Source organism: Canis aureus, chromosome 24 (genome assembly GCF_053574225.1).
Source record: "Canis aureus isolate CA01 chromosome 24, VMU_Caureus_v.1.0, whole genome shotgun sequence".
NCBI lineage: Eukaryota > Metazoa > Chordata > Mammalia > Carnivora > Canidae > Canis > Canis aureus.
The window spans coordinates 43,563,097-43,588,628 of NC_135634.1; the positions used below are offsets into that span (position 1 = coordinate 43,563,097).

General features: G+C 42.6%; 1 protein-coding gene and 1 long non-coding RNA gene across 23 annotated transcripts in view; one reads left to right on the plus strand and one right to left on the minus strand.

Moving 5' to 3' along the window:
• Window positions 1–25,532, plus strand: part of SP140 (SP140 nuclear body protein) — a 68,020-nt gene that overhangs the window by 10,519 nt on the left and 31,969 nt on the right. For 12 of the 20 annotated variants that reach the window (XM_077869137.1, XM_077869141.1, XM_077869142.1 and 9 more), the window contains 10 exons: window positions 2,877–3,054; window positions 3,995–4,163; window positions 6,561–6,644; window positions 12,739–12,822; window positions 15,994–16,077; window positions 16,853–16,918; window positions 20,169–20,264; window positions 22,482–22,562; window positions 23,688–23,771; window positions 24,178–24,261. In XM_077869137.1, coding sequence (XP_077725263.1) covers window positions 2,877–3,054; window positions 3,995–4,163; window positions 6,561–6,644; window positions 12,739–12,822; window positions 15,994–16,077; window positions 16,853–16,918; window positions 20,169–20,264; window positions 22,482–22,562; window positions 23,688–23,771; window positions 24,178–24,261 — 1,010 coding nt within the window. Of the gene's footprint in view, window positions 1–2,317; window positions 2,409–2,876; window positions 3,055–3,994; window positions 4,164–6,560; window positions 6,645–12,738; window positions 12,823–15,993; window positions 16,078–16,852; window positions 16,919–20,168; window positions 20,265–22,481; window positions 22,563–23,687; window positions 23,772–24,177; window positions 24,262–25,532 lie in introns of those variants that run through there. The other 8 variants (XM_077869138.1, XM_077869140.1, XM_077869156.1 and 5 more) reach the window with 7 other exon arrangements.
• LOC144296167 (uncharacterized) overlaps window positions 1–25,532 on the minus strand; it is a 50,570-nt gene that overhangs the window by 2,443 nt on the left and 22,595 nt on the right. For 2 of the 3 annotated variants that reach the window (XR_013363321.1, XR_013363323.1), the window contains exons 2-5: window positions 18,391–18,496; window positions 16,665–16,854; window positions 14,236–14,316; window positions 7,213–7,287 (exon numbers count right to left, since the gene is read on the minus strand). This is a non-coding gene — a long non-coding RNA (uncharacterized LOC144296167). The remainder of the gene's footprint in view (window positions 1–7,212; window positions 7,288–14,235; window positions 14,317–16,664; window positions 16,855–18,390; window positions 18,497–25,532) is intronic. The other variant, XR_013363322.1, reaches the window with a different exon arrangement.

Consider the following 25,532-nt stretch of genomic DNA (forward strand, 5'->3'; position numbering starts at 1 on the left):
TCTATATCAAACTGGAGAAAAACACATATTCTTGTGACTGTTAATCGAAATCTTACAGAGGGGTGTCTTTGACCTGATTTTACGACGCGGAATACCAATCTTGCTCCTGCATCGTAGATGTGAGAGATCTACCTCTGCTGTGTCTTTTCCTTGAGATTTCTTCTATTTGTAGCTAACTAAGAAGACTTCCTGTTCAATTGTTCTACACGCTCAACACACACATCCTATTCAAGCTTCCCCACATCCTATAAATGGATACCATTACTACTCTTGTGTCACATCAGGCAACTGAATCTCACAAAGTTGGTCAAGGCTGGAGCAAGTAAGAAGCCCAGCCAGGATGTGTTCTCAAATAATCTGCGTCCAGAGCCTGCACTTGCCTTTGTGTAAGTTCATTACCGAGTGGGCAAATTGGGGCACCTGGGTGGCTCAGTCGGTTGGGTGCCCGCCTTCGTCTTGAATGGTGATCCTGGAGTCCCGGGATCAAGCCCCGCATTGAGGTCCTGGCTCAATGGGGAGTCTGCTTCTCCCTTTGGCCATCCCCCTGCTTGTGCTCTCTCTCAAATAAATAAATAAATAATCTTTAATAAAAAAAAAAAAGAAATGGGCAACTTGAACATGCTTTTGCAAAACTATACCTTCCCTTCCCTGTTTATAATACCACACAGGGGATCCCTGGGTGGCGCAGCGGTTAGGCGCCTGCCTTTGGCCCGGGGCGTGATCCTGGAGACCCGGGATCGAATCCCACGTCAGGCTCCCGGAGCATGGAGCCTGCTTCTCCCTCTGCCTATGTCTCTGCCTCTCTCTCTCTCTCTGTGACTATCATAAATAAATAAAAAATTTTAAAAAATACCACACAGTGGGGTCAATGAACAATCTGGAATAACCAAGAATGATCTTGCTCTAATAGAGGCAAACCACCAATGGAGCATGTTAGACAGGAGAATGTGAGGGAAAGTTCTCAGAGGTGATGACCAAGCTATTCTTGAAAAAGAGGAGGGTTCTTCTAGACAGAGGACATTCAGGGTAGTATTCTGCTTGCAGAATGCATTCCTTGCAGGGTTTCATCTAAGACAGTGATTTTGAGAGACAGATTTGGAGAGAGAGAAAGAGAGAGAGCGCACCAGTGGGGAAAGGAGCAGAGGAAGAGGGACAAGCAGACGCCAAGCTGAGCGTGGAGCCTGACTTGGGGCTCAATCTCACCCAAGACATCATGACCTGAGCCAAAATCAGGAGTCAGCCACTTAACCAATTAAGCCACTCAGGCGCCCCAACTAAGTCAGTGATTTTAATTGTGTAATATACAATGGAATCTCCAGAAACACACCAGACAGGACAGGATAAAGGGAAAGAACCCGGGGCACAGGTCAAGAGGACTTTTCTGCCTTGATGCCAGACCACATGTGTTACGTGTATTCTTTTAACTTCAGAAAAAGCTTCCTAATCTAGATAAAAGCAAAATAAAGTTGGCTTGACAGCCATATTGGCTGAAATTTTGAAGCATGACAATTCTCAGGGTCTATGAAGGTACAGAGAAAAACTCTCATGAAGTCCTGGCAGGGCTGTAAACTGATCAATCACTTTGAAAAATAATTTAGCAACTTGAAGATCTGAAGGTAGTAGACCCAATGAGTCTGCAATTCACTTCTAGATACAAATGCTAAAGAAATCGGGACGCCTGGGTGGCTCAGCGGTTGAGCATCTGCCTTTGGTTCAGGTCATGATCTCGGGGTTCTGGGATCGAGTTCCACATTGGGCTCCCTGCATGGAGCCTGCTTCTCCCTCTGTCTGTGTCTCTGCTTCTCTCTGTGTGTCTCTCATGAATAAATAAATAAAAGATTTTTAAAAAAGAAATGATTGTCATATACATGTAAGGAGATATAAACAAGGATGTTCTCCAAAATACTGCTCATAACACCAAAAAAAAAGGATAGACCTAAGCATTTACCAGTAAAGGATTATTAGGTACATATTGTCCATATTTATGTAAAATATTCCTACACAGCAATTAAAAAGTACTGATTTGAATTAAAATATCAGTATGGATGCCTTGTAAATATCATGATACATGGAAAAAGGCAAATAACGGGCATACCTTGTTTAAGATAGACTTGTTGATCAGTAGTAGGTTCTGTAATATTACCTTAGTTGGTTTTTTATTTTGTGTGTGTGTGTGAACTTTTAAAAACAATCTGCATTAGCCAGGGTTCTTCAGAGAAACAGAAAAGATAAAATGTGTCTGTGTGTGTGTAAAAGAGATTTATTATAAGGAATTAGCTCACATGAATATGGATGTTGGCAATTCCAAAATCTGCAGTGCGGGCTGGCAGACTGGAGCCCCAGCAGAGCCAATGGCACAGTTCAAGTCTGAAAATGGTCTGGTGGTGAATTCCTTCTTACATGGAGAGGTCAGTCTTTTTGTTCTATTTGGGTCTTCAATTGATTAGACGAGGCCCACCCACCTTATAGAGGGCCTGCTTATTCAAAGTCCACCAATTTAAATGTTCATCTCATCCCCAAACCTGTTCCAAATTAACACATTAAGTTCACCATCATGGTATCCTATCAATTCCTATAGAGATACTAACACTTTTAAGTCCAATGTTTTCCTTAGAAGGTTCAGGTTAAGTCTTTTTCGGTAGTTTTGGTTGAACTCTTTCACTGTTACAAATGAGTCTTTCTTAAGCTAAGTGTCTTCTACTGCACCCTTGACTACTCTCCCAGTAAATAAATTCCATTTATGCTGGTCCTTCCACAAGAACACACTTGGATACGTGTTGGCTCTCCCTTGACTATCTTTCATGTCTAAAATCACCCATTACAAGCCTCTTGGAAACTCAAATGTCATGTTTTTGTATTATGTCCTTGTTTCCCAGGATGCTCACAGGGAGCCAGAACCCAGAAGACCAAATGTCAGAGGAGCAGGTTTTCTACGAGTTCATTTTTAGGCTCTTCAAAGAGAATAAGGTGGAGATTGCAAGTGCAATAAAAAAGCCATTTCCTCTACTTATGGGCCTCCGAGACCGTGGCTTTATCCCTGAGCAGATGTTTCAAGTAAGTAAGGAGACTTTTCTTATGATACCAACTCCACCAATGTTATGCCAGACTGCGGGGTGCAATGAACAAGCCGAGGGGCCTCCTGGAGACTGCCACCATCCTCTAAGTTAGGAGGTGACAGGAGAAACAGCATCACAGAAAACATCCCTTCTTCTGAGGGAAGTGTAGCGGGGGAAGGGTATGGCGGTGGAGATGTGGCTGAATTGGAACTGGGAATGCTGCATAGGTACAGTGCATCTTGGGTACATTAATACAATCTCGTTAAAGGTAACTAAAAGCAAATAAGTGAGCTGGGCAATGTCTCATTACAAAGCCCTCTTATCTGACACACTTGAACCTAAGATTATTGAAACTCACAGGCAAGTTGGGTCCTATTAGGATAAATCCGGAGACAAATGCTTGCTGCTCTCTGTCCAAATCATTTTTTGCTCTTTAGACATTTCTGGAGCACTAGAACACAGGTGAAGGTTAATGGTGGGTCTTCCTGGGGACACTGAGGACAAGCCTTCTCTTGTCTTTATGAAGTTTTTTGCCCTTTGGACACGTTCATAGAAGGGAAGAGTGGTCACTTGGTTTCCTGGAGCTCTTCAGGCCAGGTCAGTCCCGGGGCGAGGGCAGTGGTTGTTGTGTAGTCAACAGAACGGCCTCTCGTTACCAGTCAGGGCCACTCCGGAAGCATTCTGGCCAGGCTCTTAAAGCTCCCACAATCATTAGACTTTGAAGCCACCTTAATTCTTCAAAATTCCCCTCTCAAGTGTGTATCAATGTCGGAGAGGGTCAAATAAGAGTCTATTTTTGTAATGGAGGATATTTAAGAAGTCATCCAAACATGTGACATTCTAACGTTTCACAAGAGAACAGATGGTCTGGTTATGATCTACTTCTTCTATAACTTGTAAATTCACAGCTACATAATTCTCCCTTCAATATTTTTAAGCATTTTCAAGAAGCTTGTAGAAATCTGGTCCCAGTGGAAAGAGTAATCTATGATGTGCTCAGTGAACTGGAGAAGACATTTGACAAGACAGTTCTGGATGCACTGTTCAGCAATCTTAACCTAAAGGCCTATCCTGACTTACTTGAGATTTGCAGGAGCTTCCAAAATGGTAATTATAACTTTCCACAACCTTGGGGGATTCAAGCCCATCTCATTCACTGATTCATTCATTCACTCTTCATTAATGTTTGACTGTTATTTATTGAGCGACTGCTACATGACAGGCACAGAATACAGTGGTGAAGAAAACACATGACCTGTGTCCTCATGGAACTTGCAACCGGTGGGGGTGACAGAAGTTAACCGAGTAATCCCACACATGATTGCTCGGCCAGGACCCTGCATTTGATGCTGTGAAACGTAGGATTTGAGTTTCTACTTTTCGGTGGCAGAAGGCATGAATTAATGTGGTTTTGTAGGGAAGGAGGAAGCCTCTCTGTTACCTGTGGACTTGTTCAAAGATTAAAAGATTTCCTCTGTCTTAGAAAATATGTTATTCGGTGCAGTTGTGTGCCAACTTACTTCTCCAGACAAACAGTGGAGAAGTCACTAGAGAAGCCCAGCACGTACCTGTGCCTGCGGAGATGGCAGCTGGGAAGGGACCAGTGGCAGAGGCGTGTGGCGGTTGGAAGCCAATTCTGAGAAGGGAAGTCAGTGCGGATTTTTGAGGGCCTGACACCCAGTGCCAAGAAATTTGAAGTTTATTATTTGGGAAATAAGGAGGTAATGAAGGATTTTTAAGCAGAGAAAAGGTGAGAGAAGTCAATGTAAAGAATGAGATGTGCTGATTTGTGAAGAACATACCTTGATTAAAATAAAAGCTATAGTATTTCCACACTATGATATATCCAAGTCAGAAAAAGGCAAAAAAGAACTCAAACACCAATATAAATTCCAAGTCAGTATTATATGTGTAACCAAGGTGACCCCAGGTCATGGGTAGGAAGGAAAGGCACTTGTCACTGCCCACATCTCAGGGGCTCTGATCCTCTCCAGGGACTGTGGGGATCCCCTTCCCTGGACCCCAGCACCCACATCACACATGTTAGTTTCTGGGGCTCCCCGTGCTGAGGCTCACTGTCCCACCCTTCCCAGGGTGGTCACTGCTGGCACCTCCTAGAGCCTGCTGTCCAAGGAAGACACGGGTCAGGGGTCCAAAGCCAAGAAGCTGGTAGGAAGGTTGTACAACGTGCAGAGACACCCGCACTTGGGGCTCCCCCTGTGTTCTCAAGACCTCTGACTCACAAAGCATTTCCCCACATGCCCTCCTCCGGTGTTTGCCTGGACGAGAAGCCAATGTGTCCTGCGGATGCTTCGCATCTTTGTTCTGATAGAGCCTTTAACTGTCACCTCTCAGTGGGTGCTGCTCCAGGACGTGTGCTCTGGTCATCTGTTTTTCTTGGCCAGCATCTTTCTCTATTTCTTGGATTTTTTTTTTCTCATGTTTTGTGAGTCTTGCTTTTCCATCTATCTTTGGCTGAGTTACCTTGGAAGGCAGCTGCGAAGCAGGGAGCCCTGGGCTGCGTTCCTGCACCTCTTGCTGCCACTTCCTGGGGCCCTGGTACAGCTGCGGTGTTGACTTCAGAGGATACTCACCTCCTCTTTGTGCCTTGCAGAGTATCTTTTTGTTGTTTCCTGTATCTCTCCTCACCCATCCCACCCCAAAGAAATGCTAGTTCCTATTTATTTATTTATTTAATTAATTTTTTTTGTTCTTCTTCCTTTTAACCAGATTCCCTGCCTTCCCAGATCTAAAGTCCTCTTTCTCTTTCCCTCCCTCTTCCCTCCCTCCGTTCTTCCCTTCTTTCTTTCTTTCTTTCTTTCTTTCTTTCTTTCTTTCTTTCTTTCTCTTCTCTCGTTTCTATGCTTCTTTGTTTCTTTCCCTTAAAACCTCCATCCTTAAAAGATGTTGGGGCTCTCTCTTTTTTTAAATTTTTTTTATTTATTTATGATAGTCACACACAGAGAGAGAGAGAGAGAGAGGCAGAGACATAGGCAGAGGGAGAAGCAGGCTCCATGCACCGGGAGCCCGACGTGGGATTCGATTCCGGGTCTCCAGGATCGCGCCCTGGGCCAAAGGCAGGCGCCAAACCGCTGCGCCACCCAGGGATCCTCTCTCTTTTTTAATATACATATAGGTCTATTTCTCTGTACCCACTACTTTTCTACTGATGAGATTCCTCTGCTGCTTCTCTATTGCTAGTTGCAAGACACATTCCATCTGTGTTGTTTATTTTAAATTAGTTTTCATTGTCCTAAATAGTTCATTGAACTATTTACAACTTTTCCACCGTCCGTCCTTTCTTAAACCTTGTGAGATGCATCTTGATGTGAAGCAGCATCCGTTTCTGGTCCCGTGAGACCTGCTGAAGTCCAGGGTTCCCTGAGGACTGGAAGGCTCCTGCTGAACTGCAGGAGTGAAGGGTGTTCCTGGGGTGTGTAGTTGTGACAGGAAGCTGCTGGTCATCGCCGGAGGTCTCTAACTGCCTTTCCTTCCTCTTCCCAGTGATTCGTGACAACTTCCATTATGAAGCCATGGATGAGGAAGAGACAAAAGAGGTGTTCCACTTCCAAATGCATCACAAGCTAGGTACTTGTGACTCCATAGGGACCTGTTCTCTCATCTGCTGAGAGATCAGGGAGGCTGAGCTCCTTGGTGGAGAGTGCTCCTTGGGGAGGGGTGCAGAAGGAGACCCTGTGTATGTGGGGGGAGGATAGATGGTGGCCAGGCCGGTGGTGGGTTGTACGGGAGTATGGGATCCTAACTAACCAACCAGGTGTGGAATCCAAAAATGTTGCCAGGCAGATACAGCCATTCAGAAGATAGAACAGAAACACAAGAGCAGATCTTACTGTGACCATGAGGGATAATTAAGGAAAAGAGCTGACGGTGGTAATTGTGAGTTAAGAATTCAGTGGAAAAAAAAAAAAGAAGAATTCAGTGGATCTGGGAAGGGGTAAGGTTTGGCACCAGGTAGCAGTTCCAAAGAGAAAGCCAAGAAGGAACTTCTGTAAATGCTTCCCATGATAAAAGGAAGGAAGGAAGAGGAGGAGGAGGAGAGAGAGAGAGATAGAGAGAGAGAGAGAGAGAGAAGTAATTGTGTGCAGAAGAGAATATGGAAGGGGTAGCCCTAGGTGGAAAAGAAAGAGAAGGGCACCTGTTGGCTCAGCTGGTTGAGCATCTGACTCTTGATCGTAGAATCCTGAGTTCAAGCTGTGTGTTGGTCTCCATGCTAGTTAAGAGAGAGAGAGAGAGAAGAGTGTAAGGGGGAGAAGAAAATGAAGGGCAGTAATCACTTAACAGTGACAACAGTAGTGACACTGACCTTTCTCAGTCCGCTAGGTGTAAGGTGAGCCCTCCCTATGAAGCAATTTGTTTATTGCTCACATATGAACTATGTACTTTTCTAAACAAGAGCCACCGTTTTCAGCTTTTCAATCATCCTTTCATTCATATTATTACTAATAGCTGATCATTAAATTATAATACATATAGCATTAATACCAAAAATCATGATTTTTTGCTAAGTCACTTTAGCCCCGGTATACCTTTACAAGCACTCTTCATTACAACCCTATTATAAGGGTTTTGTTATTCCCACTTCCCAGGAAAAGAAACTAAGGCATGAGGATATGAGTGATTTGTGGAAAGTGTCATGCCTGGTCTAGGACTTGAACCTTCTCCTACACACCAGTTAAGGGCAAACGTGCTGAAGCCTCACTGCCGGGCTTCACATCTGGCTCTACCTGTTGCCTACTTGGGCAAGTTACTTAATTTCTGTGTTCCAATGTAAACATTGAAACTATAAATCTCTATATCTCTGTCTATATCTCAAATAAGGTTGTTGGGAGAATTTCATGATTTAATATATGTGAAGCACTTACAATAATTTGTGGCACAAAGTAGTTGCTATATGTTTACTACTCTTATAATAATGTGTTTCTGACTCCAACAACTAGACATTTAATAACACTCCAAATTTCAAGACTTTTCTCCTCAGTCACCTGCTGAAGAGAAAATTATTTAGCAGACTAGAGTAGCAGAGAGTGAAACAGTGTTTAAGCCAAAGAAAAGTTCTCCATCCTCAAGCCAAATGTCTACAATAAATTTACTTATTTGTTAAATGTCAGTTTTTTTTCCCTTGCAAATGACCAATGTATGAAAAACCATAGAATATAACCAGCCTTGTAGAATGCCATTAATATGTATCCTCTCACTGGAATTTGTATCTCAGGTATATAATTTTTTTGATGTATTAATACATTTATATAGAATTTGGATCCATTTTAACAATCACACTTATTCTTTTGAATGAAGTCAAATTGCTAAAAGCCTAAAATGTGCATTAAAAAGTACAAAGCAAAAATAAATAAATAAATAAATAAATAAATAAATAAATAAATAGTACAAAGCATATCTAAGGAGAATCATCTCCTACTGAGGGTAGTAAGAATGAGAATGGAGTGGTAGAGGATCAGTGGTAGCTGCTCATAACAAATAAAAGAGCCTCAACATGAAGGAGAAGAAGACAAATGCCTCAATATTCCTGATGTCACCTGGTGACACCCTGGCTGCAGATGGAATCCCAGAGCAACTCAGGGATGGACAACAGATGAATACAACGGAAGGAGATCCATCTCATGACCCTGATGCTACACGAGAATGGAGGATATGGAAAACAAATGTGCCCAAAAATCTGAACAAGAAGTAAGGTTGACTGGTAGTCAAACAGTTGCCCGGATGACTGATTCTGAGCAAGTTAGCACATATAGGGAAGGGTTACAGGCAGTTCTATGAGTTCATAGTTCAGAAATGAGGCCCCTATAGATCTTGGAAACTAGCCCTTTATCTGATATGTCATTTGCAAATAAATTCTCCCATTCTGTAGGTTGTCTTTGAGTTTTGTTGACTGTATCCTTTGCTGTGCAAAAGCTTCTTATCTTGATGAAGTCCCAATAGTTCATTTTTGCTTTTGTTTCTTTTGCCTTCGTGGATGTATCTTGCAAGAAGTTACTATGGCCGAGTTCAAAAAGGGTGTTGCCTGTGTTCTTCTCTAGGATTTTGATGGAATCTTGTCTCACATTTAGATCTTTCATCCATTTTGAGTTTATCTTTGTGTATGGTGAAAGAGAGTGGTCTAGTTTCATTCTTCTGCATGTGGATGTCCAATTTTCCCAGCACCATTTATTGAAGAGACTGTCTTTCTTCCAATGGATAGTCTTTCTTCCTTTATCGAATATTAGTTGCCCATAAAGTTCAGGGTCCACTTCTGGATTCTCTACTCTGTTCCACTGATCTATGTGTCTGTTTTTGTGCCAGTACCACACTGTCTGATGACCACAGCTTTGTAGTACAACCTGAAATCTGGCATTGTGATGCCCCCAGATATGGTTTTCTTTTTTAAAATTCCCCTGGCTATTCGGGGTCTTTTCTGATTCCACACAAATCTTAAAATAATTTGTTCTAACTCTCTGAAGAAAGTCCATGGTATTTTGATAGGGATTGCATTAAACGTGTATATTGCCCTGGGTAACATTGACATTTTCACAATATTAATTCTGCCAATCCATGAGCATGGAATATTTTTCCATCTCTTTGTGTCTTCCTCAATTTCTTTCAGAAGTGTTCTATAGTTTTGAGGGTATAGATCCTTTACATCTTTGGTTAGGTTTATTCCTAGGTATCTTATGCTTTTGGGTGCAATTGTAAATGGGATTGACTCCTTAATTTCTCTTTCTTCAGTCTCATTGTTAGTGTATAGAAATGCCACTGACTTCTGGGCATTGATTTTGTCAACACCAAAGAAACAAACAATCCAATCATGAAATGGGCAAAAGACATGAACAGAAATCTCACAGAGGAAGACATAGACATGGCCAACATGCATATGAGAAAATGCTCTGCATCACTTGCCATCAGGGAAATACAAATCAAAACCACAATGAGATACCACCTCACACCAGTGAGAATGGGGAAAATGAACAAGGCAGGAAACAACAAATGTTGGAGAGGATGCGGAGAAAAGGGAACCCTCATACAATGTTGGTGGGAATGTGAACTGGTGCAGCCACTCTGGAAAACTGTGTGGAGGTTCCTCAAACAGTTAAAAATATACCTGCCCTATGACCCAGCAATTGCACTGTTGGGGATTTACCCCAAAGATACAAATGCAATGAAACGCCGGGACACCTGCACCCCGATGTTTATAGCAGCAATGGCCACGATAGCCAAACTGTGGAAGGAGCCTCGGTGTCCAACGAAAGATGAATGGATAAAGAAGATGTGGTTTATGTATACAATGGAATATTACTCAGCTATTAGAAATGACAAATACCCACCATTTGCTTCTACGTGGATGCAACTGGAGGGTATTATGCTGAGTGAAGTAAGTCAGTCGGAGAAGGACAAACATTATATGTTCTCATTCATTTGGGGAATATAAATAATAGTGAAAGGGAATATAAGGGAAGGGAGAAGAAATGTGTGGGAAATATCAGAAAGGGAGACAGAACGTAAAGACCGCTAACTCTGGGAAACGAACTAGGGGTGGTAGAAGGGGAGGAGGGCGGGGGGTGGGAGTGAATGGGTGAGGGCACTGGGGGTTATTCTGTATGCTAGTAAATTGAACACCAATAAAAAAATAAATTAAAAAAAATAAAATAAAACACAGAAAAAAAAAAAAAAGAAATGAGGCCTCAAGGAACCACGAATGGGGCAGAGGTGTAGACCAGAGCCTGAGGCAAGGAGACATTTTTTTCACCAAGAAAGGGTGTCTGGTTTCTGAGGCAAAGGGAAGAAAGAAAAGACCACAGAGGGACAAGGAGGGTAGGACACTAGGAAAGCATAGGCAGAGAGAACTGGAAGGGAAGATCTAGGTATTTGCCATCGAAAAAAGAAAGCTCCACTCCTACTTCATGCCATTCACAGAAAATAGTTCAACTTGGGTCACAAACCTACAAGTTAAGGCTAAAACTATAAAGCTTCTAGAAGAAAAGACAGGAAAGTATCTTTGCAAGCTTAGGGTAGGCAAAAATTAATTATACAGAACACAAAAAACCTGGATGTAAAAGAAAAACATGGTTAAATTGGACTTCAGCAAAATTAAAAACGTGTGCTTTTCTAATCACACTGTTAAGAAAAGGAAAAGGCAAGTCAGAAAGTGGAAGAAAGTATTCGCAATACACATCCCTCACAAAAGATTGTACCCAAAATATGTAAAGAACTTCCATGAACAAATAATAAAAAAACAGACTACCAATTCAAAAGTGGACAAAAGACTTGAACCTAACTTTACTGCAAAAAATAGAAAATCTCCAGGAAGCACATAGACAAAGTGTACAATGACATTAACCATTAGGGAAATGCAAATTTAAACCCACAACAAGCTACCATTTACTCAGTAGAATTGGTAAAATGAAAAAGACTGACAATACCAAATGTCGGTGAGAATATGGAGCAATTAGAACTCCGTATACATATTGCCGGTAGGAATGTAAAATGATATGATCACTTTGGAAAACTATTTGTCAGCCTTTCATAAGCTAAATCTAAGTTGTGACTCAGCCATTCTACTCCTAGGTATCTACTCATGAGAAATGAAAACATGCATTCACATAGAGATTTGTACAAGGATGTGTACAGTAGCTTTATTCCCGATAGCTTGAATATGGAACTATCCATCAACAGGCAATTAAATAAACAAACGATGATATATTTACAGAGTGGAGTACTACTCAGCAATAAAAAGTAATGAATTACTAGTATATGCAACAACATGGAGGATCCGAAAAACATTATAGTTGACTCTTAACACCGCCCGGGTGTTGAAAATCAGCATGTAACTTTTGACTCTTCAAAAACTTAACTACTAATAGCCTGCTGTTGCCTGGCTGCCTTACTGATAACATAAATAGTCAATTAACACACATTTTTATATGTATTCTATACTGTATTCTTACAATAAAGTAAGCTAAGGGGCACCTGAGTGGCTTAATCAGTTAAGCATCTGCCTTCCTGCTCACGTCATTGTCCTGGGGCCCTGGGATGGAGCCCCACTCAGTGGGGAGCCTGCTTTTCCCTCTCCCTCTCCCACTCCCCCTGCTTGTGCTCATTCTCCCTCTGTCAAATAAATACAATCTTTTAAAAAAAGAAAGCTAGAGAAAAATGTTGTTAAAAATTCGTAAGAAAGAAAATACATGTACAGTATTGTACTATAACAAAAATCCACATGTAAGTGGACCCATGCAGTTCAACCTTGTGTTGTTCAAGAGTCTAATGTGCACTGAGCCAAACAAGCCAGTCCGAAAGCCACATGCTGTGGGACTCTACGTGAGCATCGGGAGATACAAGTACAGTTCCAGAAAGGAAGGACTTAATTAATGGTGATAAAAAATCAGAACCATGGTTGCTTACAGTGGGCAGAAACTGGCATGAAGTCAGCACATGGAGACTCTCTGGCATGGTGGAAACATCCCAAATATTGAAAATGGCCAGTAAGCACCACTGCAGTGTTGGTAAACAGAAGTTTTACACTTCAGTTAGGTGCATCTCAATGAAAAATAGGCGAGGAAGGCTTTGGTGAGCCCCAGGTGGGGTTCTTGGAGTTTGAACATCAGCTTGAGCACACAGAGGTCTCTTCTCTGGTCACGGTCTGAGTCTTGCCATTTTCTTGTCCCCTTTCCAGAGTCCTGTGAACGCTCACTTCTCCAAGTGAATAACATCAGAGGGCTAGAAGACACACCCAGCTTACAGCCCCATGAAGGACAAGGTAACTATCATTCAACTTTGAATTCTGTATTAGATCTTTGTCTTTGTGTCTTTTCAGAAGCAAAGCCTACATTTTGTCTCCTATCCCAGGTCTCTGCTAGTCCCCGCTTCTACCTGCCCTTACTTGCCCATGGATGGGACAGAGATGATGAGGAAAGGAATCTGAGCTCCTCCATAGAGAGAGAATTCAGTGATGGAGAGTATAGAAAGAGAAAGAGGAAAGAAGTAGTTAGGGGTAATAAAAGACAGATTACATGGATGGATCCACTTTTCCAAAAGGAACATGGACTCCCATCCTCTAGGGTGGGGAAGGGGGATAATATTCAGATAATATTCAGTTAACTTCAGAGACTGATTGAGAGGAATTTGGAGGCAGCATGCCATTTGTGGTCTGTGTGGGAGATGGTGCCCCTGGAGCTGGCCCGTGGGAGGTCGCTGGTACTATAGTAAAGCCCTGGCATGGTGTGTTGGAAATGGTGAGAGGGGGAACCAGAAGGATGCCAGCACACAGACGGATGGAAGGTCAAGGTAAAGTGGGAGAAGCAGCGATGGACAGGGAGGAAGTGGGAGACATAGCAGAGAGGAGATAAACTGAAAAAAGGCTCAAGGATCAGAGGTAAAAATTGAGAGAAAAATATACAGAAAGAGCGATATGGAGTGGAAAATAAATCTTCAGGGCTCGGTGATCTGTGGACCTGAAAACCAGGGGTCTGGTGGGTACCTACACTGGAATTTTTTCAAGAGCCTTAAACTCGGCCCAGAACTGAGGGCATTGTTCATTCTTCATTGTTCAAGCTAGATCTAACTCTTCAGTGTTCTTTCCTTCCATGATGGATACTATTCATCCATGTCTTTTTCAAGCTGGAAACCTAGAAGTTGCCCATGAGTCCCCTTGCCCCCAATTACATGCCTGCCACTTCTCCAACACGGTCATTTGTCCTTCAGAATATCTCCCACCTGTCCATCTGTCATGTCACCGGTGCCGAGTCTCTAATTCATGTCTCTGTCACTATCATGGTTCTCAGAGGCAGCCTTGTCGCCCTTGCCTCCCTCCTCCCTCCAAACTTACTCCTGTTAAGTGCATTATTTGCACTTCAACTAAATGAGACCTTTGGAAATAAAAATTAGATTGTATTATTTTCCTACTTAGGAAGAATAAGAAGTATTTCCTACTTTTTAATACACCAAGGATTAAATTAAAGTTTATTTCAGTGGGGTCCAGGGTCGCTCCCACAACAAGCCCCCTGCCTACTTCCCCAGCTTCATCACCTGCCTATTACACTACTACTTCAAGAGAATTTCTTCTGAAACTTTCTTCTCCAGTAATTTTAATCGTTAAATATCCCCTTGCTATCTGAGTCTTCTCACGTGCCTTATTTAGAACTGTCTTTGTTTCCCACTGCCCTCCACTTACCTTCCTGCATTCTGGTTACATCCCATTTAACACGTACCATCTCGGGGAGGCATTTCTTTGGAGAAAGCCAGACAGGAACAACTGAGAGACAAAGGGTAGGAGAGGAAGAGTAGGATCAGAGAAAACTCGGGGAGAAGGCACAAGAACAGAGAACAACAGAGAAAAAGGCACCAAGAGAAAGGGAAGCTCTAGGAGACAGCAGCAGAAACCAAGGCAGGGAGTGATCAGATTTACAGAGTCAAAGGGAAAAGGGTAGAATAGAAACAGGATGATGTGTAAGTAAGAAAAGGAAGATTTTTCCCACATTGGGTGAATTATTCTCAGCCTCTTGTAAAAGCTACTGAAGAGAATGTAACCTCGGGTCAGGTTGTTTTGTGGAGGGGGGCATTCCAGTTTCTTGGGCTTTCTTGGTTTTTATTATTTTCTTGCTGGGATTTCTCCTTGGTGACAAATGGAGATGTCTGTGAGATTTCATTCCTTTCTGCTCCGGATAGCAAGGCCTGTTGGGAGACTGGTGATAAAGAAGAGCCCCAGGAAGCCTAGTGCTCCCTCACCAAGATGTGGGTCCAGCAAAGAAGAGGGGAGGTGGCCAGTGCTGGGCTGCAGGGTGTCTGGCAGCTGAATTTGGAGCTGGTGCTTCATGATGCTTTTTTTACTCAGAGCACACTCCACAGTCAAAAGATCCAGTGTGCCCCAGAATCCCATGAGTCACATAAATGTTCCCAAGTGCACATTCGGGGAGGGAGGAGGGACCCTCTTTCATTCCTATTCATAGTAAGTACTTGGACTTATAGTCACAGAACCCCTAGCTTCTCCAGAGAATAAAAACTAAGTATTATCCTGTTTATTTATAATGTTATTATTTTGTACCTAATTTTGGAAAAAACCCAAGAGAAACATGGTCCTTCAGATCAACTGCTCTCAACTCTAAATGATAATTTTTGTCAAATAGTTTTTGTTATGTTACTATGATTTTTCAAAGAAGTTTGGCAACAAGATGTCATTTCATCTCCATAGACTTACACATTTAGAGAGATGAGTTGTTGCTTCTTCCGAAGCACTGCAGTGGATAAAGGTCTTTTACCAGGTCAAAGTAGTTACGCAAGTGGAGGAGTAGTTACACACTGTGGTGATGGTCATGTGGGGCTGGCAGACAGTCAGGGTGGCAAAGGTCACTGAGCCAGAGTTCACACCGGGGAACCCAGGAGGCACATTCAGGTACCCGGGTGAGTAGATCAGGGCCCAGTGCAAGAAGGCCTTCATTGAACAAATGTATGTCAGTCATGAGAACAGGGAAAGGCAGAAAGAGCTGATAGGACTGGGGCTTGCCACGTGGGATGCAAGAGATCTACAAAGGGCATAGTTTGTCTATGTGAATATGCGAGGATGGATGGATGGATGGATGGATGGATGGATAAGGAATAGGGAGCCACAAGTAGGCAAATTGACAAAAAGCAATGAAGAGCCATAAAGAAGAGAAAGCCCTAGAGGGAACCCCAAGGATTCATGGAGGTGTCCAATCCCTCACAGTATAGAAGCAACAGTGTGTGGTGACAGCCTAGTGAGAAGGAGAAGGGATATGTGTGTAGGATAACAGAAGAAGAAAAGGCAGAGCGAGGCTCTGGTAGGTCTTAGGCAAAGTCCTTTTTCCCAAGGAGAAGCCCACCTGAGCGCTGAACACCAGAGCTCAGCACAAGTGCCCTGAGGTCTGGTCCCTCATCACCACGTCTGGTTGGCCATTTCTGCTTTTTCCTTCAGTTTCCTGTGAGCATGAAGCTCCCCAAAGGACGAGTGGAGGTGATATTGAAGAGATCCCCGAACTGCTGCCAGGCAATGGGGGAGGTAATTATGATTTAAATGATCAATTACTTAATTAAAATTATTTGCCTGTCTGTATGCAAGGGACACTTCCTTTCCTTCCCCCAAACACAAATGCACGCTTTGACTCAGCCTCTGGTTGCTTTCTTCAGGTGTGTGGGAGGCAGAGGGGAAAGGGGGCACATCAGTGAAAGGGCTCTCGGGTAAAGAATTGAAGGCTGCAGAATCATGAAAATGTCGACTGGGGGCACCAATGGAGTTGGCTAAGTGGGCCCAATTTTATCCAAATATATATGGACTCTAAATACTACCAGGTTGGGGTTTGTGAGGGGAGAGATAAACTTACTTCACAGGATTTGCATAGGATCAATGAGATACAGTGTATGGCAGAGACAGAGGAAGTGAGATAAAAGAATAAATAGGGAGATAATGGAGCAAAGAGATGACGAACTTCATGGAAGAGCAAAAAGATAGAAATGCAAACAGATGGCAGAAGGGGGAGAGCGAGTCATAATCAAGGAGATCACGGCTTTGTGGTGCAGGTGCAGCAATGTGTGGAGACGGGGTTAGAGGGAGAAGAGGGAGGGGGAGAGAAAGAGACGGGGACCTACCAAGGTGCCAAAAAATGCAGAGCAAGTTCCGTGGGTGCAAACATACTTTTCTTCCCAAGGAATAGTTCTCCTGCACTCTGAACTTCAGGGCTCCAGTGCTCTCTGAGCATTGGTCACTCCTAGGCAGAGTCCAGGCCAACTAACTATCATGTTCCTGTTTCTCTCTTCAATGTCCTGTGAACCTGTAGCTCTACAAATGGATGAAGGAGGAGAATCAGAAGAAATGTCCAGATTACTACTTTATGATAGAGAAGGTAATTAGGATTTAAATGACCTGTTATCTAATATAAGCTTTATTTTTCTGTCAGTATAAAGGGACACCTATTCTTTTATCTCTTCCCTATTCCTTTTCCATCCATCCATCCATCCTCACATATTCACATAGACAAACTATGCCCAGCTTCTGATTGCTTCCCTTGAGAGATACAAGCCAGGAAAGAAGATCTCAGACTGGGTGAATGAAAAATATAGATAGAGTCTTGAAATGAAGAGAGATCAAAGTGATTTAACAATTCTACTTAAATAGACATGGAATCTAAATATAACCAAGCTGGAGTGTGTTATCAGGGAGGGGAGATAATTTTCAACCTATTTTCCCTGAGGTTGTGCCAGGAACATGGGCATAATGAGTATAATTGCAATACAGAGAACTCATGTGAAAGAGTTTGAATTCGACTGGCAAAGGGAAGGATCCTTGCTCATTTGCCAATGGCCACAGTCCAGAGCATTGATAATATGGGCGGAGGAATAGGGATATGGATGAAATACGCAGAAAGTCTGAAATTTAAATTTTTAGTTTTAATCTCAGGTTGACAAATGAGAAACAGAAAGTTAGGAACTAGAGAGAACAGATAGAAGCAGGAACATGAGCACCATGGAAGAAAGGAAGTAAACCCCATAACCTTAGATAGGTAGAGAACATGATGTTAAGTAAGAAATGCAGAGAGAGGTGGGGAGGGAACACTAAGAAACAGAAAGGATGGGAGGGGGCATAGAAATTATACATTGAGAAAAGGCACAAGGAAATGAGTGAAAATTCAGCAGGATGAACACTGGGTACCAGGGATAGAGAAAACAGTTTGGGGACATTGTAGGAATTGAGACAAGAGTCATTCGTCAGAAACAAGTCTGCCAGTAGGGGTGGAACATGCTAGCCATGAGTTTTCAGGTTATGATGTCTCCAGTTATCAACATAACACCTATAATATTCTCAGAGGCAGTGGGCCTCCCCCAGGCATCCTTGTCTGCTCCCATCTATAATTTATGATCCCCAACACCTTTGTCAGGCCCACGCTTGTCTTCTAACTTCATTCATCTGAGGGTCTGAATACATCCTCCCTCAACTCACATAGCCCATCAGTCATCAGGTTAGTCAGATTTACCTCAGACTTGTCTCTTGCCCATCCATTCCTCTCCACACCCAACATAAACACTCTGGTCAGTTGTTTCTACTTACTGGAACCAGCAACAACCTCCAGTCTCATATCTTCCCCCCAGTCATCATTGTTCCCATCACACTCAATCTCTTCAGGTCAACTAGAGGACTCTGAAAATACAGGTTGGTTTATCCTACTTTCTCATGTTAAGTCAATAACTGCTTGTTGTCAGAATTAAATTCATTTTCCCTCCCATGGGTTCAGCCTCATGTCTGCTTGTCCTGCAATTACTTCAAATTTTTTTCTAAAACTTTTCCAGTAATTTTAATTATCTGGTTACTCTTTCTCACCTGAGCTTTGGCACATGCTGGGCCCTGTGCTTGGACAGTTTTCTTGCCTACTTGCTCACTAATCAGTGGATGTTAGATACCATCTCAGAGATGTTTTTTCTGATCCCTAGAAAACAATAGGGTAAGAGATAGGGAGAAGACATAAAACATAGCATCAGAGAAGCACAAGAGGAAAGAAATAAATCAAGACAGTGGCGGCTGGGTGGCTCAGCGGTTGGGCCCCTGCCTTTGGCACAGGTCATGGTCCAGGGATCCAGGGGGATTGAGTCCCGCATCAGGCTCCCTGAGGGGAGCCTGCTTCTCCCTCTGCCTGTGTCTCTGCCTCTCTCTCTAAGTCTGTGTCTCTCATGAATGAATAAATAAATCCTAAAAAAAAAAAAGGAAATAAATCAAGACAAAGAGGAGTGCCAAGAGATCCCAAGAGTGAGATACAGAAGCAGATACAGAAGAGGCAGATAGATGCAGGAAGGGCAAAAATGAGAAAGAGAACAAAGTGTGGGAGACAAGGTGTGCAAGGTCTCTGACAGTCTCTGTCAGATTATTGGGTTGTGGGAGACTTCCTTTTACCTGTGCAAAACCTTAAGACACAGGCATACAAACTCTTGCAGCCTTTGTTTTGTGGACAGGGCAACAAAGTACAGAAAGGCATGCAGGTTATTTTTGCAAGGGCAAAGCAGAAAAGGCAGAGTGGGCAGCAGTAGGTGTGTCACTGAGGGTGACGAAGTGTGAAGCCACCTGGCAGTCAGGGAGGGGTCCTCTGGGCAGAACACAAAGAGGAAGACCCAGGAGTCCCACACATTCTCAAAGAAGTGCACCTGCATCCAACATAAGACCTTCATTAAGGAAATAACCTAAGTCGTAATTTTAACCATTCTGACTGGTATCAGGTGGTATCTCATTGTGGTTTTGATTTGTATTTCTCTCATGCTAAGCAATGTTGAGCATTTGTTCATGGGTCTGTTGGCCATTTGTATGTCTTCTTTGGAGAAATGTCTAATGGGGTGATGGGCATTAAGGAGGGCACTTGAAGTAATGAGCCCCGGGGGTTGTATGCAACTGATGAATCACTAAATTCTACTTCTGAAGCTAATAATACAGTATATGTTAATTAGACTGAATTTAAATAAAAAAATTTTTTTAAAAAAAGAAAAACTGGGCATCAGTTTCCAGATGTTTCAACTGTTTGACAATATTCTCAAGGGCCTGTGGACAGAAGAGTTGTTTTAACAGCCCCTTCCACTATAATGGAATGTAATCATCAGTCTCCTACCTTGGTATAGGGGAACCATTTCTAGTGCTTTTGATGTTGGGCCTGTTTCATTTAAAAAATAAAATATTCTTGAGTTTGAAAAAATAAGGGAAAAACTAATGTTGATGGGGAGAGAAAGGAAATGCTGAGAGAGAGAGCATGGGAATGGACTCAATCACTTGAGCTTGAGGACATCTAGAGTGAGAAAGCTAAAAAGGATAATAGGAGAAAGGAGATACATTATCACTGAAAAACAAAAACAAAAACCAAGGCCTCAAAACAAGAGATGGGGGAGAAGCCCAAACAGTGGAAGAGAAATACAGAAATACAGAGATGTGTGGAGGCAGAAATGCAGGTGAGAAGTGAGCAGAGGAGTTGCAACAAGTTGGCAGAAAGCAGAACAAGACAGTGTGGCTCCCAGGGGCAGCATGGAGCAGGCTGGTGCCCTTTCCCATCCTGGTGGGCACGGACATGCTGAGGTCTGCTCCCATCACCCTCCATGGTCCATCCTGTCCTTGTTTTTCTGCAGTGACCTGTGACCCCGGAGTTCCTTCAATGACTAATGAAGAGGAACCAGAGGAGATGCCAGAGGAGATGCCCAGCCTACCAGCAGAAGAGGAACAAGGTAATTCTGATTTACATTTCCCAACTACCTCAATAAATATTTGTTTTCTGATCAGCATGAAAAGAAAATCTCACCTTTCTCCCATCCTACCATTCTATTCTTCATATTCACATACATACAGGTGAGACTGGCCATTTTCTGTTTTGCTCTTTTCAAACTGTGAGTGAGACTAGGAACAGTGAGCAGAGCTCCTGACTAAAGAGAGTATACTTGCCTGGAGAATGTAAGGAGGCAGGATATAGCAAAGGTAGGCCGAGGCACCAGAGCAGAAGGGCCTGGGTGATTTTATTAAATGCTCATTAAAAATTCAAACACCAGCAGGTTATGGCAATTGAGGTAATGAGATCCATTTTCTTTCTGGTACTACTTCTGGAAGTGTCAGGAATATGGAAATCAGTTTTGGGAATGATTGATAGGTTTGCACTTTTAGAAGGTCCCTTGGGAGATGGTTAGCATAGCGCTGGTACGGGAAGGCTGTCTGCTACTGTGGTCCATGTGAAAAGGGAAGAACTTTTGTCATTTTTTAGAAGACGCATCTGTGAGAATGAGGAAAATAGATAAAATAATGGAAATCTTACAGCCAGCCAGAAGCAAAGACTCAGAGAAACATAGAAAAGGAGAAAGTGAAAGACAACATGGAAAGGGTGTAAGCTCATGACGAAATGAGATATGGAGATTAAAAAAAAAGAGAGAGATTATATAGCAATTTGGCAAATAAATGCCAAAATCATAATAATGTGGAAAGAGGCACAAATAAAACTATGTAGAGAAAGAGTTGTATCAAAATAATTTAAAAATCAATAAGGAGTGGAAACTGCCATATGGAGAAGGGAGAAGTTGGGATTTTGTAAAGCTGAAGTATGAGTCTAGACAGGAGCATCTTTCAGCAAAAGGGGTGTCTATCTTATTAGTGAGTTTTCAGATTTAATCTCCCCAGTGGTGCCTGGAACATATTCAGAGAGTAATAACCTTCTCCCTGGCAGTCTCAGCTACTCCCAGGTAACAGAATGAGTCTCGAGTGCATGCCTGCTAGGGACACCTGCATCCCAAGGTCATCTGTCTAGTACCTGAAGGCATTTATCACAGGATCCTCTCCATTTGGATGACTCCGGAACAGATGCTTCCAAAATTGAAACTAACACCTTCTTCTATGAAACTAGAAACACCTTCTCCAGAGTTTGCTCCCTCATTAATGGGAACATGAATGTCCCATTTCCTCTTGCTCCCATTCTACCCGTTTTCTCCACTTTAGCACGATTGGTATTTGCAAGACATCAATCAGATCATATTATTTTCCCACATACATCTGGATTTGTTGCCTTTGGATTAAATCAGTTATCCTTTCTGTGGCTTTCTTCGTCTCCCACTCACCATGAGGGGCCAGCCTATTGCTTCTGCCTCACCTCTAGTGAAAGTATAAATATTTTCAGTGATTGAGATGTTCTGATCTTTCTTTCTTTTCTTCTTTAAAAAAAGATTTTATTTATTTATTCATGAGAGACACACACAGAAAGAGGGGCAGAGACATAGGTAGAGGGAGAAGCAGGCTCCCAATGGGGAGCCTGATGCAGGACTCGATCCCAGGACCGTGGGACCATGACCTGAGCCAAAAGCAGATACTCAATCACTGAGCCACTCAGGTGCCCCTAATCTTTCTTTTATACATGACCTTTGGGCAACTTTTCTCTGTGTTTGCTGGTATTGCCTTGACTAATCGGCTCCTTATCCTATCCCCTGATCAGGTTCGACTATCCTATTTCAGGGATGCCTCTCCCAGCATAGAAGAAAGGGAACAAGAAGAAACTGAATAAGATAGGGAAGGGGAATAAAGACACTTAAAGAGTGTCAGAGGTGCAAGAGAAAAAGAGACAGAAGAAAAGGAAACAGAACATGTCCAAACAAAGAGAAGCACCTGGAGACACTGGCAGGAGGAGACAAGGGCAGAGACAGAAGTAATGAGCAGAAGTGATGGGAAAGGGGAAGAAGTAGAGAGAGAATTAGGTGTACATGATGGGAGGAAGATGGTGGATGGTCCTCAGGCTCTGGTGATGGCATCAGGAGTGAGTAAGCCTGCAGGCCGGTGAGCCCAGAGATGAACCAGATGGTTTGGGACAGGGACAGTCCCTGAGTGTCCCATGGTTTCACTATGAGTTTTCCTACCATGGTCGCCTCTGGTTGTGCACTGAGATGGCTGGTGGGTTTCATTCCTTTCTGCAGAGCATGATGATACCCACTGGGAGGCCAGTGATGAAGAAGAGCCTCAGGAAGCCTTGAGCTCCCCACCAACATGTGGGCCAGGTAAGGAAGGGATTGCCAGCTCTGGGCTGCAGGATATCCAGAGCTGAATTCAGAGCTCAACAGCATGGCCCTTATTGTTAGAACAGATGTATTCCCTCGTCATGTTGTAGTAGATAAATACTGGCAAAAACTGTCTTTTTTCCTTCACGCTTTTTATGTCTATTTGTAGGAAAGACTCAGTATTGTGATTTTAATCCCTGCCTGCTTCTTATTTTCTATAAAGAATAATAGCTAAAGTATTTATCTAGTGCTTAATATTATTATTATATTGTCAGAATCTTGGGTAGGCTTCAAATGACACATGGTTCTGAGATCTATTTGGCAGAAGGAAAGATCAAGGGCTTTTGAACTGAAATTATAGTTTTTGTCACATTTTTGTCATCAGATTATTGGATTATATTGTGCTTTTTTTCTTTTCAAAGTACTGTGGCAAGTGAGATTTCCTCATCAAGCTTTAGGACTTAGCTAGGAAAACTTATATTATTCCTCCTTAGAGAAAGACATGGATGCACAAGCAAAGGATTCTTGTTTTTGCATGAGATCAAGTAGGAGGTAGAGCAGAGACCCATGCCCTGAGCATCTCATTGCAGGTAGTGGCTGTATGAGGCAGGGGTCGATGTGGTCACACAGAAGAGTCCAAAGAGAGATCTGTGGCTCCCAGGGGGAATAGAACAGGGCCTAAAGCAGAGAAACTTCCACTTCACTAATAAAGAATGCCAGTAGGAAGGAGAAGACATCAGGAGAGACAGTGATAGAAGGAATGGATGCTGTTATAGGGAGTGGAGAGACCTGGAAAAACAGAGCTAGGAGAAATAAGCAGAAAAGAAAAAAATCAAGATCACCATGGAGGGGGAAAAAGGTAGAAAAGTAAAGAGATAGGAGAAGTCGGGGGAGTGGAGCCCACAACATCAAAGATGCACAAATATTCTCCTAGTGCGGAAGAGGAAATGTTTGGAGGCAGGTCTATGGGAAGGAAATGGGGAAGCAGAGAATAGGAGAGACAGGTGAGAGAGGGCTTGATTGGATCTTGGGTGGGTTCCTTGGAACAAATGTCCCTTTTCCCAAAGGGTGGCTCTCCTGTGTTCTGAACATCCTGGCTCAGCTCATTTCTTTACTTCCCTTCAGGGTCCCATGATCCTGAGGCCCTCCAAATGATCAGTGAAGAAGAACCAGAGGAGATGCCCAGCCAAGTGCTATCTGATGGAGAAGGTAATTATGATTTAAATTCCCATTTAATTAACTGAATCTTTGTTTTTCTGTCGACAAGGAGGAAAATCACCCCTTTCTTCTCCTCTCCTCTGCCGCTCCCTTTCAGTTACCCATACATAAGAAACGTGAAAAGCCAAATGAAAACGATCAAAAATAGAGAGAGTATTAGATGTATAGGAAGGGTGAGAGATGGGTGGGCCATTCTCAGCCTCTGATGATAGTGATACAAGCCATGCTAACTCCCAGGTCAGGTGAACTCCAAGGCAAGAGGGTCTGAGGGCAGGGACATTCCCACCTGGAAGATACTTGAGCCACCTTGGTTGTCTGGTTTTCTTAGGGTGAACTTTCCTGGTATGATTTCCATTGGTCATATGGTGGATCCACTAAGGGATTTTATTCTCTTCAGCAGAGAGTAGCAGTGCCTGTTTAGAAATGTGTGATGAAGAAGACCTCCAGGAAGACTTGAGCTCACCACCAGAAAGTGGATCAAGTAAGGGAGGGGATATGGCTGGATTTCCTTCTCTTTTCTCAAACGGGCAAAGAGTATTCCATTGTGTATCTATCTCTCTACCACATTTTCCTTATCTACTCATCTGTTGATGGACAGTCCTAGGTTGTCTCCATGTCTTGGCTATTGTAAACAATGCTGCAATAAACATGGGGCACAGATATCTCCTTGACATTATTTTTTTCCTTCTGACATATATACCTAGAAGTGGAATGGCTGGATGATATGGTGGTTCTAATTTTTAATTTTTTGAGGAACCCTCATACTGTTCTTCATAGTGGCTGTACCACATTACGATCCTACTAACAGCGTGCCAAGGCTTCCTTTTTCACACATCTTCATGAGCATCAGTTATCTTTCATGTTGATAGTTTCTTTTTCTTAACATCAACTCTGCCATATAGCATAACCTAAAAATGGGGGTAATATCTCATGATATTCTCAGTCCGCTGGAGCCAAGGAAGGAAATCTTGAGGGGACATTGAGAATTTTGCCTATGACGGTGAGGCAGAATTTCTAGAAAATAATTGTCCAGATGAGCCATTGACTTTTCAAGTAAATAATATAAACTATTCTTATCAAATGGGACATCAAACAAAGCTGAGCATAAATGCATTAAAGAAAAGAATCTGGCTTTAGAAAAGATTATAGTAATTGGGTTAGACTCCACAGAGAAGTGAGATATACCTACCTTGTCGATTGTCTGCAGATCTTGAATCATGCATAACGTAGACATACTAATGTTCAGATCAATTATAAATTGATTACGTGCAGGAGAATTTTCTAGGATCTAAAGTTATCCTTTCTTCAGTACTTTTAACCTAGTAGCTTCTCTTTTCTTTTCTTTTCTTTTTTTCTTTTCTTTTCTTCTTTTCTTTCTTTTCTTTTCTCCTTTCTTTCTTTTCTTTTCTTCTTTCTCTTTCTTTCTTTCTTTCTTTCTTTCTTTCTTTCTTTCTTTCTTTCTTTCTTTCTTTCTTTCTTTTGATTTTATTTATTGGAGAGAGAGCAGGAGCAGGGGGTAGGAGCAGAAGGAGAGGGAGAAGAGGACTCCTCGCTGAGTAGGGAGCCTAACATGGGACTCCATCCCAGGACTCTAAGATCATGACTTAAGCTAAAGGCAGATGCTTAACCTACTGAGCTGCCCAGGTGCCCCTTAATCTGGTAGTTTCATTTGCAGAATAGATCCTTACTTATTAAATTTATAAGGATTTTTTTAAAATAAAAGAAAGAAACTGTTAGATGATGGTCTGAAAG